General features: G+C 40.5%; 1 protein-coding gene across 9 annotated transcripts in view; it reads left to right on the top strand.

Moving 5' to 3' along the window:
* Positions 1-12,885, top strand: part of adgrb2 (adhesion G protein-coupled receptor B2) — a 758,374-nt gene that overhangs the window by 476,277 nt on the left and 269,212 nt on the right. For all 9 annotated transcript variants that reach the window (XM_072548607.1, XM_072548608.1, XM_072548609.1 and 6 more), the window contains one exon: positions 2,992-3,035. In XM_072548607.1, coding sequence (XP_072404708.1) covers positions 2,992-3,035 — 44 coding nt within the window. The remainder of the gene's footprint in view (positions 1-2,991; positions 3,036-12,885) is intronic.

A 12,885-nucleotide genomic window follows, 5' to 3' on the forward strand; every position in this document is an offset into this window, starting at 1 on the left:
TATACACAACAGTCCCAATAAAGAAACCCCTTAAACACAGTAAAAATGAAACAGTGACTTACAGGTCGAAGTTAGAAGGGCAGAAGGAGAGAAAGTTTAGCAGCCTGTTCACACACAGCCCACTGCTGAACTGAACTAAAAACCAAGAAGGTTTTTCAGGACTGACCACTCCTCATTCATTACACAGGTTACTTCTAAAACATGAAAGCTTTGGCCTAAAGTCTCATCTGTTTACGTATAAACAAAAAGTCCTCCCAATAGGCTTTTCATCTCTGTACCAAACCAGTCAAGCCCGGACTGTTTTACGACCCTTCTGAAAAAAACGAAGGACACTATCCTCGATAAAAGGAACAGCTTTCAGAAAAAGAACCAGCTTTGTGACACTGTCCACACAGTGGGACACCAATTTTCCCCTCTGTGTCATGACTACATGTTAGGAACCCTGCAGTCAACTCCAAACTAATAGTGCATGTCCAGGTGCTCAATGGTCTTATTTAGATGGTGCTGGTGCAGAAGATTCCAGTGATAACCTGACAGTGGCAAATTATTCTGGGAATGGTGAGTGGTAGAATGGGGCAAGAATATTCCAAGAGAGGCACCATAATGATAGGCTATGGTGAGAAAACTTGCTGGGCCTCACTGAGAGAAAGGCTCCATGAAACTCTTCAAAATTGATACATATTTTAAAAAAAACAAGATTCCACCCATTCATTTCAAGTCCACTTTCTGGAGACCATTCAAGGTCTTACACACACCAATCAAAACACCCAAATTCTTCTGAACTGTTTGGAAACAAGGCTGTCCAACCTATCCTCATAACACAAACCAGTTATTTCAGGTATCAATCCAGCAAAGCACCTCTGAACTGCCTTTAACACATTTATATTGTTCCTTAAATCAGGGCACTAAAACTATACATGGTGTTCTAGATGTGGTCTCATCAGTGCTCTATATTATGAAGCATAATATCCTTATATTTCCATTAAATTCCTTGTGGAATAAAGAAGTCTCATTAATCAGAGCATTGACACTCTGGCCAATGACTAATTGTAACGCCTGTCCTGCTCTGATTACAGGGTGACCTAAAAATCCAGTCTTACAGTCATAGATAGATTCAGGGTTATTTTCAAGTTAATGATTTTCTTTGATACTTATGTTTCTTTTACGCTGTGTGCACAGTTGGAATATGACATAGATTGGAGTCTACGAGAAAGGATTCTCCACTTTTCACTCCTTCCACACACAAATAGTGCACATTGGGATGTAACCCACAGCCTTTGAGTATTCTTATGGACCAGGCCAGACCCCCCTCACAGCAATTCAAGAAAGTAGCCCAGACTCTAATTTTGCTAGTTGCTTTAAGCAGGTATCCCAGGAGTGATGTAGCTGGTCTAACCATTTAGTTTTAAACAAAACAGAATTTATTTACAAGATTACCAAATGAAATACAAACAAAAGAGAACAGAATATAGAATAACTTAACCTGTCCAAAAGCCCAACAGATTATCCCAACTAAATGATGCTGTTCCAAATATTTGCAACAATTTTGAGAAGATTTGTAGCTCAAGTTGAGGTTCTGGATATAGGCTTGCTCGTTGAGCTCGAAGGTTCACTTTCATGAAAACAAACCTTCCAGCTCAATGAGCAAACCTGCATCCAGATTTGCAACAATCATCATAAATAGTCCTTGGCAAAAAAGGAAAATGCAAACACATGGTCTTACAGGAGAGAGAGATGACAGAGGGATTCAGCATGGAACACCTTACCTGTAGCTGTTTCTTGGACCAGCAGCTTCAAAACTGACTGTTTTCAATGAACAGCCAGACTGCTGAAACCCAACACAAACCAAACCAAAGAAAAGCTAAGTTGGGAGAACTGACCACTCCCCTTTCATTGTACAATTGTTTTTTTTAAACTTGAAAGCCTTTTCCTGATACAGTATACGTTAGCTATAACCAAACAGACCCTAAAACACTTCAAATCTGGACTTTTCAAAATCGGTGCTTTTACAACCACTCTGGGGGGAAAAAAAGCCAAAGGCAGTATAACCTTGTTAAAGGAGCAGCATCATCACAGTCTGCATGCATCTTAAGTAGAAATTCTTCCCTTTCATCTCTAGGGGCTGGATTTGAATGCAGCCCACCCTAGAAGAGGGAAAGAAAATCAGACTTACTGCAAAAACTCATTTGGTCCAGCAGCATCTGATGAGAGAAAGCAGAGTTAATGTTTCGGGTCCACTGATCCTTTTTCAGAACTGTTCTAAAGAAGGGGCACTGGATTCGAAACATTAACTCTGTTTTCTCTCCACAGATGCTGCCAGACCTGCTGAGCTTTTCCAGCAATTTCTGATTTTGTTTGATATCCAGCATCCACAGTTCTTTTTTTTTAAGATATCAAAGCCCTCTTTCTCTGACAGTTGCAAGGATCTGAAGTTAAATAAGGTTAACGAATCAGAATACAAATTTAAAACAGTTACAAATCTCCCATGATCTAATTTAGTGACACAGGGTCTTGACGGGCTGACTGGCTAATCCTGTTTCTATTTTCCTACTTTGGCATTAAATCTCAATCAAGGGGGCAAAAAGGATGATTGTTGTGTAAAAATACCCTATTATGTCATTGAGCATGTTGATTTGGACCACATCCACAGTTTGTGTTCTATCCAACATGGGAATAATTGATGTCAATGCTAGATCTAATATTGAAAGATATTTCAATTGTGAGCAGTGACATTTTCTTAAAAGAAAAAAAATGTACCATTTAAATTAGCTAAAGAGACAACAGATGGTTAACTCTTGCATTTAAATGTTCAGTTGTGCTGATAATTATGAACTATTCTAGCTGTGTTGTTTCAGCTTATGAATCTAACAGAATCACTCACTTTTATTACAGGCATTTAGTTTTGTGCCACATCCATTTTTTTACATCTGTTACTCTGCTACAGAATGGTATGTATTTATTGTATATATGTTTTAATTCTGATTATTACAGGGAACATCCGATGCACACTGTGTTGTTTGGGATGACTCCAAAATGTAAGTGCCAAGAACAATAATTTTTACCAATTTCCACGGTCAACATTCAAATGTTTATTTTATTTACCAAGCATTATTAAGAATGAGATTCCATATAAAATGTTCATGAAAAACTACTTGTTGTGATTGATTTTGTCTTCTGGATTATTTTTGATGTTGCTGCTGAGTAACTGTGGTTCACAAAGATTGAGAATAAAAATTAATATCAAAGTTATTCCCGAGATGCTGAGTATAGACCTAAAAGTTCAACTTCTCATCTTGAGAACTCCTTTTTCTCAGAATCAACCAAGTGAACTTTGTCTGAATGCTTTCATTGCATATATATCCCTCGTCAAGTAAGTGGAGCAAAACTATATGTGTTGTCCAGGCGCAGTCTCACCAATACCCTGTTCAGCTGGATCAATACTTATGCACTGTATTACCCTTGCTGTAAAGGCTACCACTTTAATTTAACTTCGTAATTATTTACTTTACTGACCTGCTAACAAACTTAGGATTCATATGTAAGGGACCAGACGTCGTCTAGCCTGTAGTATTGTGCAATCATTTCTATTATCCTACCAAAATGGACAAACTCTTATTTTGCAATGCTATACTCCATCTTCCAAATATCTTTGGCCTACTCTTTACCCTATATATATCCCTTTATTGAATCTTTGGCTCATATTTTTGCAATGATGAAGACTCTGTTGGGAAAGGTGACCCATAATTGCAGTCCCTCCCAGATCATGGCACTTGAAGATTGTCACATGGTCAGGCCAGGCCAGGTTTTGTGCATACGCATTTTATTGAGGCAGTTGGCCATTTAAAATCAGCTGAGAGAGTTGAGGAGGAATGATGATCAGGTGCCCTTGGTTGATTAAGACATTGCTTAACATTGCTGAGATAAGCTTTGGAATGTATAAAACTGGAGAAGAATGGACCTAAAAGATGTATTAATCTCTCAGAACTGTAAAGTTGCCACAAAGAAGAAACAAACCTGGCAAGAACTGTCAAACATGTCTAGAAATGTCAAGAAGTGTCAACTCTATCAAAAACTGCAAAAATATTTTCTTTTTTGTGAATGAGAGTGGTTTTCTTAAAAGAGCATCATCTATAATATAGAATTTTAAGCAACAGAATTTTATTTTTCCTCCTGCCTGCTTGGATATAAGTGGAAATAAGATATGTTAGTATGATAGCTGAAGGAAGAAAGAGTGGAACTATGAGTTGGCACCAAGTTGTTATGGGGTCCCTAGGAGCTTGCGTGTAGGGTCTAAGGTCATAAGTGGAGTGTGTGGTGATGAGGGAGTTGTGAAGAGATGAGGGCTGGAGTAATTTTTGGCAGAGTACTGGAATCCTGAGGCAGGTTCTTTGCGCTGTCCTTCTTGATGACGAGAAGCTTTCTCAGCTCTTCACAAATCACCCAACCCAACCTCCAATCTACCCCAGCACTCACCCTCTTCTTCTTAAGCCCCCCAACTCCAAGACTGAGAATGGACAATGTGGGTAACCATTTTTAAAAGTCAGATCCTGGATCCTTTTTCCCACCTATATACATCAATCGTGGAAACAAAGTCAGGGCCTTTGTATCCTCCTCATAACTTGCTTAGATATTTATCTTTCTATTATCAACAGTTTTGCCTACAAAATAGTCTGTTCCTCCACCCAAAGTCACTAACATAAATTGTAAACTGGGGATACGTGAAAAACATGCTGGGATCAGGGGTGGGAGGAGACCTTAAAAAAGGGCCTGTGCTGAACCTAGATGGTATATAAAAAAAACACATATTTCCCTTCTCCTAATACCAGCTTAGAAGGTAAAAGCTACCTCTTGATATCAGCATCTGCCCACACTTGGGAAAATGCACAAAGGTGGGAAGGAGGCCCTTAAGTGGTTATAATTTGGGTGCAAGCACAGTGGGCTGACTGGCTTTCCTCTGCACCATAACACTCCTGTGATTCTGTAATTGGCCATTTAAAGGTCTCGATAGACCTGCAGAGGGGGAGAATTTCCAGCGCCGCCTCCCTTGCAGAAAATTTGCCATGAGGTGGATAGATAAGCTTTGGTGAAAGCACCAAGGCATTGCAATCAATTTGGTACTCTGCCCATGTGCCAACCCACCACCAGGGTGTTGTTAAATTCACCCTTTGATTGCTGTAGAGTGTCTGTCAATATGACTGGTAGAGCTAATTCTGAACAATTGTGTTCTGTTCAGCTGAAATCTACAATCATCGAGTCACATAATCAGCATATTGAAAGAAAGAAGTTCCAAAATGAGCTAAAGTTTCGTAGTCGAAATAACACGTTCATTTAAATTTACATCTTGTTTTATTTTTGGCCCATAAAGAAAACATTTTTAATTGCTTCATTCTTACTCTTTGTTATTATATTAAACCTGATAAAATTATGTTTCACAATGTAATTTAAATACAAATTAATAATGAAGGAAGGAAAATCACGTGAGAGTACAAAATGTACCACTACAAAGGATTAGACATAGGCCAATTAATGTACTGTTTGATCAAAGGTACAATTAATATATTGTTTTATAGGTCATTTTTTAAATCATTCTGAAGTTATTAATTATGATAAATGCCAGAATAGTTCATCATTCATCTCAGTATCAAATGAAAAAGCAAAGGGACTTTAAATATTAGAAAGGGACTAGAGGCCTACTGGTTCCAAGCCATCAATTATATACCTCTGCTTGGCCACTGTCTGAAATTGGATCAGACCGTTTGCCATTTCAGCATATTATTTGACTCGGAATCAGACTTGCAATCCAGTCCCTGAGGTTGAGATATAAATGGACACAATGTTCCTGGAGGTGGTTACACTGCAGCTTTAGGCTGTGGAAATAGACAGTATAAGGGTGAAGAACTGGTCAGTAACGCAGACGCCCCTTTAATAATTTCACTCTCCAATAAATACTTAGTTCTGTGGAATTCAGACAAGCCAAGCCAATGATACCGTACAGTTGTGTATTGCTTGGTGGGGGGGATGTTTGGGGAAACAATAGCGTTAATGAATTCTGACAGATGGGTGTTTTTTCAAGTTTTTTTCAAGTGTGTGTTTCAAGCAGCAATGTAAGAAGAAGGTCAATGACCAGTGTAAGTGCTACTATCATCACTCCATTGCTTACACACGCTCTATTTCCATTACTGCACCCATTTCCCAACAAGGCTAATGCTGTCCTACTCTCACTATTGCCTGCAACATTTTACCTCATTTGCCGTTACCCACCCCAAACTCAACACCAGTAACTCTGCTAGCCCACTCACTCAGTAAGTTTCTCTATTTGTGTCAAAAATGACAGCTGTGCCATCCACTTCCATTCCCCTTCTGCCTCTCACTCCAAGAACAAATAGCCCACAGTAGAGCAGAAAGCATCAAGATGGATGAAGGCCTGAAGTGCACAATGTCCAACATGGACTTCTTGGAGTAAGCAGCAAGTTTGAACTTCCATATTGAGAATTCATGGCATTTAGTTTGCTCAGATGGAGGGAGGGATTCAAAAAAGAAGCTACATATTAATAACGTATGAGTCAAGATGTGCTGTTGATAAGGTTGATAAAAACTAATAATCCACCTTACTAGACAACTCATCACAACACCGGGAACTTACTGGTGAATCTTCCCACTAACGTCTTGAGGGATATCATTGGCCTCAACTAGATTTGTCATAGAAATATAGTGGCTACAAAAGCAGGTCAGAGTTTTGGAATACTCTGCTAAGTAACTCATCTTCTGACTTCCCCAGGTCTGTCCACAAGGCACAAGTCAGGAATGTGATGGAATTATTACCATATCCACAAGCATTCACGCCCTCCACCACCAATTCCCAGAAGCAGTAGTGTGTACCATCTAAGATGCACTGCAGAAATTCACCAAAATTCTTTAGACAGTATCTTCCAAACCATGATCACTTTCATTTAAAACAATGAAGACAGCAGATACACGGGGACACCAGCACCTACAACTTCCACTCCAAGCCACTCACCATCCGGACTTGGAAAGCTATCACCATTTCTTCAGCCGCTGAGTCAAAAATCATGATGTTCCCTTCCTTCGAGCATTTTGGGACTACTTACATCACATGAATTGCAATGGTTCCAAAAGGCAGCTCACCACCACATTCAAGGGCAACTAGGGATGGGCAATAAATGTTGGCCCAGCCAACACCCTATACAGTTGGCAGCATAACCTCCATGTTTTTAAACTCCATCCTCTAGCAGCAAAGGAAAATATTCCATTTGCCTTCTTAATTACATATTGCACCTGCAAGCCAACCTTTTGTGATTCATACACAAGTTCACCTAGGTCCCTCTGCTCAGCAGCTTGCTTCGTGTTTTCACCATTTAACTAGTAGTCTATTTTGCTGTTATTCCTACCAAAATGGATGACCTCACATTTACCAACATGCTACTCAGTCTGCCAAGACCCTTGCCTACTCACATAACCTATCTATATCCCTCTGCAGACTTTCAAAACCCTATTGACACTTTGCTCTACCACTCATCCTAGTGTCATCTGCAAACTTTGACACATCGCACTTCATTCCCAACTCCAGATCATCTATGTAAATTGTAATTCTTAGGATTTTGCCCAATCAAGGCAATTAGTAGGTCAGGCTAACAATAAATACAGCAAAATTGAATTCAGCTTTACAGTGTTTGCATATAGAATCAGAACTGTACTGGATGGAAGCAGACCATTTGGTCCAATTTGTCCTTGCTGACCAGATGTCCTAAATTAATCTAGTCCCATTTACCAGCATTTGGCCCATATCCCTGTAAAACTTCCTATTCATATACCCATCGAGATGCCTTTAAATATAGTAATTGTATCAGCCTCCACCACTTCCTCTGGCAGCTCATTCCATACACGCACCACGCTTGCCCCTTAAGCTCCTTTTAGGTCTTTCCACTTGCACCTTAAACTTATGCCCTCTAGTTCTAGACTCCACACCCTGGGGAATAGACCTTGTCTGTTCACCCTATCCATGCCTGTCATGATTTTATAAACCTCTGTAAGGTCATCCCTCAGCCTTCAACACTCCAGGGGAAAAAGCCCCAGCCTATTCAGCCTCTCCCTATAACTCAACCCCTCCAACCCTTGTAAATCATTGTTATTTTTTTTCTGAACCCTTTCAAGTTTCACAACATCATTCCTATAGCAGGGAGACCGGAATTGAATGCAGTATTCCAAATGGCCTAACCAATGTCCTGTACAGCTGCAACACGACCTCCCAACTCCTATACCAAATGGTGTGACCAATAAAGGAAAGCAGACCAAACACCGCCTTCACTATCCTGTCTACCTGCGACTACACTTTCAAGAAACTATGAACCTGCACCCCAAGGTCTTTTTGTTCAGCCAGACTCCCCAGGATCTTACCATAAAGTTTAAGTCCTGCCCTGATTTGCCTTTCCAAAATGCAGTACCTCAATTTTATGTAAGCTAAATTCCATCTGCCACTCCTCAGCCCATTGGCTCATCTGATCAAGGTCCCATTGTTCTAAGGTAAACTTCTTCGCTGCCCACTACACCATCAATTTTGATGACATCTGCAAACTTACGAACCATACCTTCTATGTTCATAGAAGTATGAAGGGGGTTAAATAAGGGTAGTGAGTTCATTGGCAAGTAGCCACATGGGAATATATTGGGGAATGGCTGGTTTAATAGGGCTGGTCTGGGTACTAAATATTAATAGAACATAGGACAGTCAAGCACAGTACAGGCCCTTTGGCCTTCAATGTTGTGTCGATCTTTTATCCTACTCTAATATCAAACTAACTTACATACCCTTCATTTTACTATAATTCATGTGCCTATCCAAGAGTCGCTTAAATGTCTAAAATGTATCTGACAGTACTACAACTGCTTGCAGTACATTCCATGCACCCACCACTTTTTGTGTAAAGAACCTACCTCTGATATCGCCCCTAAACCTTCTTCCTTATGCCCCTTATGATAGCCATTTCTGCCCTGGGAAAAAAATTCTGGCTATCCACTATCTATGCCTCTCATCATTTTGTACACCTCTGTCAAGTCACTTCGCATCCTTCTATGCTCCAATGAGAAAAGCCCTAGCTACCTCCACCTTTCTTCATAAGACATGCCCTCCAGTCCAGGCAGCATCCTGGTAAATCTCCTCTGCACCTTCTCTAAAGCATCTACATCCTTCCGAACAGAACTGGACACAATATTCCAAATGTGGTCGAACCAGAATTTATAGAGCTGTAGCAAAACCTCGCAGTTCTTAAACTCAATCCCCCTGCTAATAAAAGCCAACACACCATATATCTTAACAACCCTATCTCTTCCGTAATTCTCATACAAACCTTCGGTATGTCCCATCTGGCCGAGAGGACTTATTTATCCTCATGATTTTCAAAATTTACAGCACATCCTCCTTCTTAACATCAACCTATTTAAGCATAGCAGCCTGTTTCACACTGTCCTCACAATTGACAAGGTCCCTCTCAGTACTGAATACTGAAACAAAGTATTCATTAAGGATTCCTCTGACTCCAGGCACAAGTTCCTTCCACTTGTGGTACTAGCAGCAATCTTGAGGTCAAGTGTGAAAATATGAACTTAATATGTTCATTGCTCAGTATCTATTGTTATTAGGGCAAACAATTGCTGATGAAATCACTTCTTGATAAGATATGGCATTTTTGTTTGTGCAGTGGTGAGAAAGTTATAACAGTTCAATTGCACAAATCATATGCTGCTCACCTCAACATGTTCTTGTACTCAATACTCGTCTATAAAGGAGTGGATAACAATCTGGCTAGGAGGGCGAATAGCTGTTAATGGAGACTGTTAGCCACTGGCAAGGTAATAGCAGACTGTGTGATAACAAGGAAACAGTGAGGATTGCAGATGCCTGATTAAGAGTATATGCTCAAAACGTCAACTCTCCTCCTCCTCGGATGCTGCCTGACCGGCTGTGCTTTTCCAGCACCACACTTTTTGACTGTGTGATAACAAGGCCTAGTATGTGGCATTGGGAGCTAGGACATAGGAGAGTTCAGGCCCTAAAATTATTGAACTTGCTATTGAGTCCAGAAGATTGCGGGGTCTCCAAGCAAAAAAATGTGCTTTTGTTTTTTCAGCTTATGCTGAGCTTCGCTGGCACACTGCAACAAGCCTGAGACAGAGATATTGGCAAGAAAACAGGGTGATGAGTTGAAGTGGCAGGAAGCTCAGATCATTTTGTGGTCAGAATTTTGGTGTTCTGTGTAGCAATGACCCAGTCTACACTTCTTTCCCCAGTGTAGAGGAGACCACATTGTGAGCAATGAATGCAGTCATCTAGATTGTGTGAAGTGCAGATAAAGTGCTGTTTCACCTGGAATGGATGTTTGGGGACTTGGATACTGAGGAGGGTGAAGTTAAATGGGCAAGTATTACACATTCGACGATTGCAGGGGAAGATGCTGTGGGGCTGTGTTGGGATTGAAGTAAGAGTGGGCCAGGGTGCCCCAGAGAGAACGGTTCTTGTGGAAGGCAGACGGGGACGGTGGGGAAATATGTGTCTGGTGGTGGCATCTAGCTGGAGGTAGCAGAAATGGTGGCTCATGATCTTCTAGATGTGGATGCTGGTGTGATGGTAGGTAAGGACAAGGGGAATCCTATCGTTGTTGTGGAAGGGAAGAGAGGGTGAGGCAGAAGTGTGGGAGATGGGCCCTGTCAACAACAGAACTGGGGAATCCTTGGTTGAGGAAGAAGATGGACATTTCAGAGCCTGTCTCGTTGGCATCATCGCAAGATATGTGACAGAGATGAAGGAACTGGGAGTATGGAATAGAATCTTTACAGAAAACAGGGTGTCAGGATGTATAGTCCAAGTCACTGTGGAAGTCGGTAGATTAATAGTGAGTATTTGATATTGATTGTGTTGCTACATTTTTAATGCTTCTCATCTCATGATTTTGTGTTAATTTTGAGCCATATTTTTCTCAATATGGCCATGAAAAGCTTTCATTGAAGAAGCTCATCAAAAAGCAGGAAGCAGCATTGCTTTGATAATTGTTCAGTGCAGGCTTAAAATTTCAATTCTTCAGCACTGGAAGCTGTTAGCTTTCAAAATTGTATCTCTGAGAGACAACTTGGATCATAAATAAGTGATGAATCTTTCCTGTTTGAGAGCAGAAAGCAAGTTTGGAGTAAAAAATTGCAATCTGTTGAATTGTTAGCACGTTGTCTTAGTTGCAATAAATTGAGATAAACATTTCTTATAAGTGTCTCAAAGTCCTCTCTTCTACCTCTGCTGCATGCTTAAGTCGATTGATCAAAAACAACTGAGGAGAAGACATTTGTTAAAAATCCCTTTGCCAATGATGTTATAAATTCAGAACACAGTCTACACACCGGCTTTGATTAATAATTTAAAACAAAGGCAAGATGAACAAGAAGTGATTGAAACCATTAATTCGGATCAGCCACCTCAATAGTTTGTTCCTGCTTTTCTTCCAATATCCTTTGATTCTTTTAGCCCTAAGTGCAATAACTAACTCCTTCTTGAAATCATTCAATGTTTCAGCCTCGACTTATGTCTGTGGTAGTAAAGTCCACAGGCTCTTCATTTTCTGGGTAAAGAAATTTCTCCTCATCTAAGTTTACTATAATTTACCATAACAGCAGCTTGATAAGACCCTTCATTGGCAGCATACATTCAGAAAACTAGTTGTAATTTCTAGGCCAGAATAAATTAAAGCAATTCACAAAAGATGAACATGGTCCACAATTATATAATTTATTTGTCAAGGCTTAGAAAAATATAGTTCATTATATTTCTTGTAGATGCTCTAAGAAATATAGCAGACTTCAAAGTGGTTCACAGCCAATGAGTTAGTTTTGAGGCATATCACTGCTTATGCATAAGCAACAACCAATTTGGACACTAGAAAATAAAATAACTCAACAGGACAACATCCCATCACCAAGTTGCCCTTCATTTACTCATGAACAGACCTTGACTATAGTACTGCCTCACACACAATCGGGCCTGACATTCAACCCTTTTATGTCAGCCAGAGCTCCCTGATTGGGGCTGTTGATCTGGTCCAATCAAGGAACTCATTCTATGAGGTCCAGCTGGCTAGCCTCATTACAGTAACTACATCCTTCCCCCTCTCATTCCACAGACATAGACCAGTCCATTTTCTTTGAGAGCCCCTGGGAATTATTAGTACCAGCTCAGGTTCCTCCGCCTAGATACCCAACATGGGTAGCGTGCATTGCAAGGGAGGTCACCTCTTGCACCAGGAGTATTTCAGTAGAGTTTCACTCCCTTCTTCTGGAGACAGCTACTGTCATGTCCATCTCTGATTCCGAGGACTCACCAATACTTGACAGAGAGCTGAATCACGTGTTCCAGCAGCATTTTTGGACATTCCGAAGGGCAGGGCATGTTTTGCTCTCACGCTTTTGCAAATTTGCAGCTTTCAAATAGTCGACAGGCTTATTCAGGATCATTGCATCTATCTGAACTTTAAATGTCTCTGGTTCTAATGCATGTCGACCATACCTCTTATCCATATTGGGCCATTTTCATGATTCTTAGACCAATCTTTGTGCCCTATTTCAAACTGTCTCTCTCACTTGGTGGAGTATCATGCCCTGATAAAGGGTTATGTCCAAAACTTGCTTTTCAGATGCTGCCTGACCTGCTGTGCTTCTTCCAACGCCACACTTTATCAACCCTGAGAACCATGACAGTTACGTAACTAGTGAAGCTATAGGCTATTTCTTCAATCCAGCCTTCAATGTTTTGACCACGCTTTCTACCAGGCCATTGGATGATGAGTGGTATGGAGCTGTCCTTTTATGTCAAATTCCATTCAACTTAAA

The sequence above is a fragment of the Chiloscyllium punctatum genome, chromosome 27 (assembly GCF_047496795.1).
Source record: "Chiloscyllium punctatum isolate Juve2018m chromosome 27, sChiPun1.3, whole genome shotgun sequence".
NCBI classification, from domain to species: Eukaryota; Metazoa; Chordata; class Chondrichthyes; order Orectolobiformes; family Hemiscylliidae; genus Chiloscyllium; species Chiloscyllium punctatum.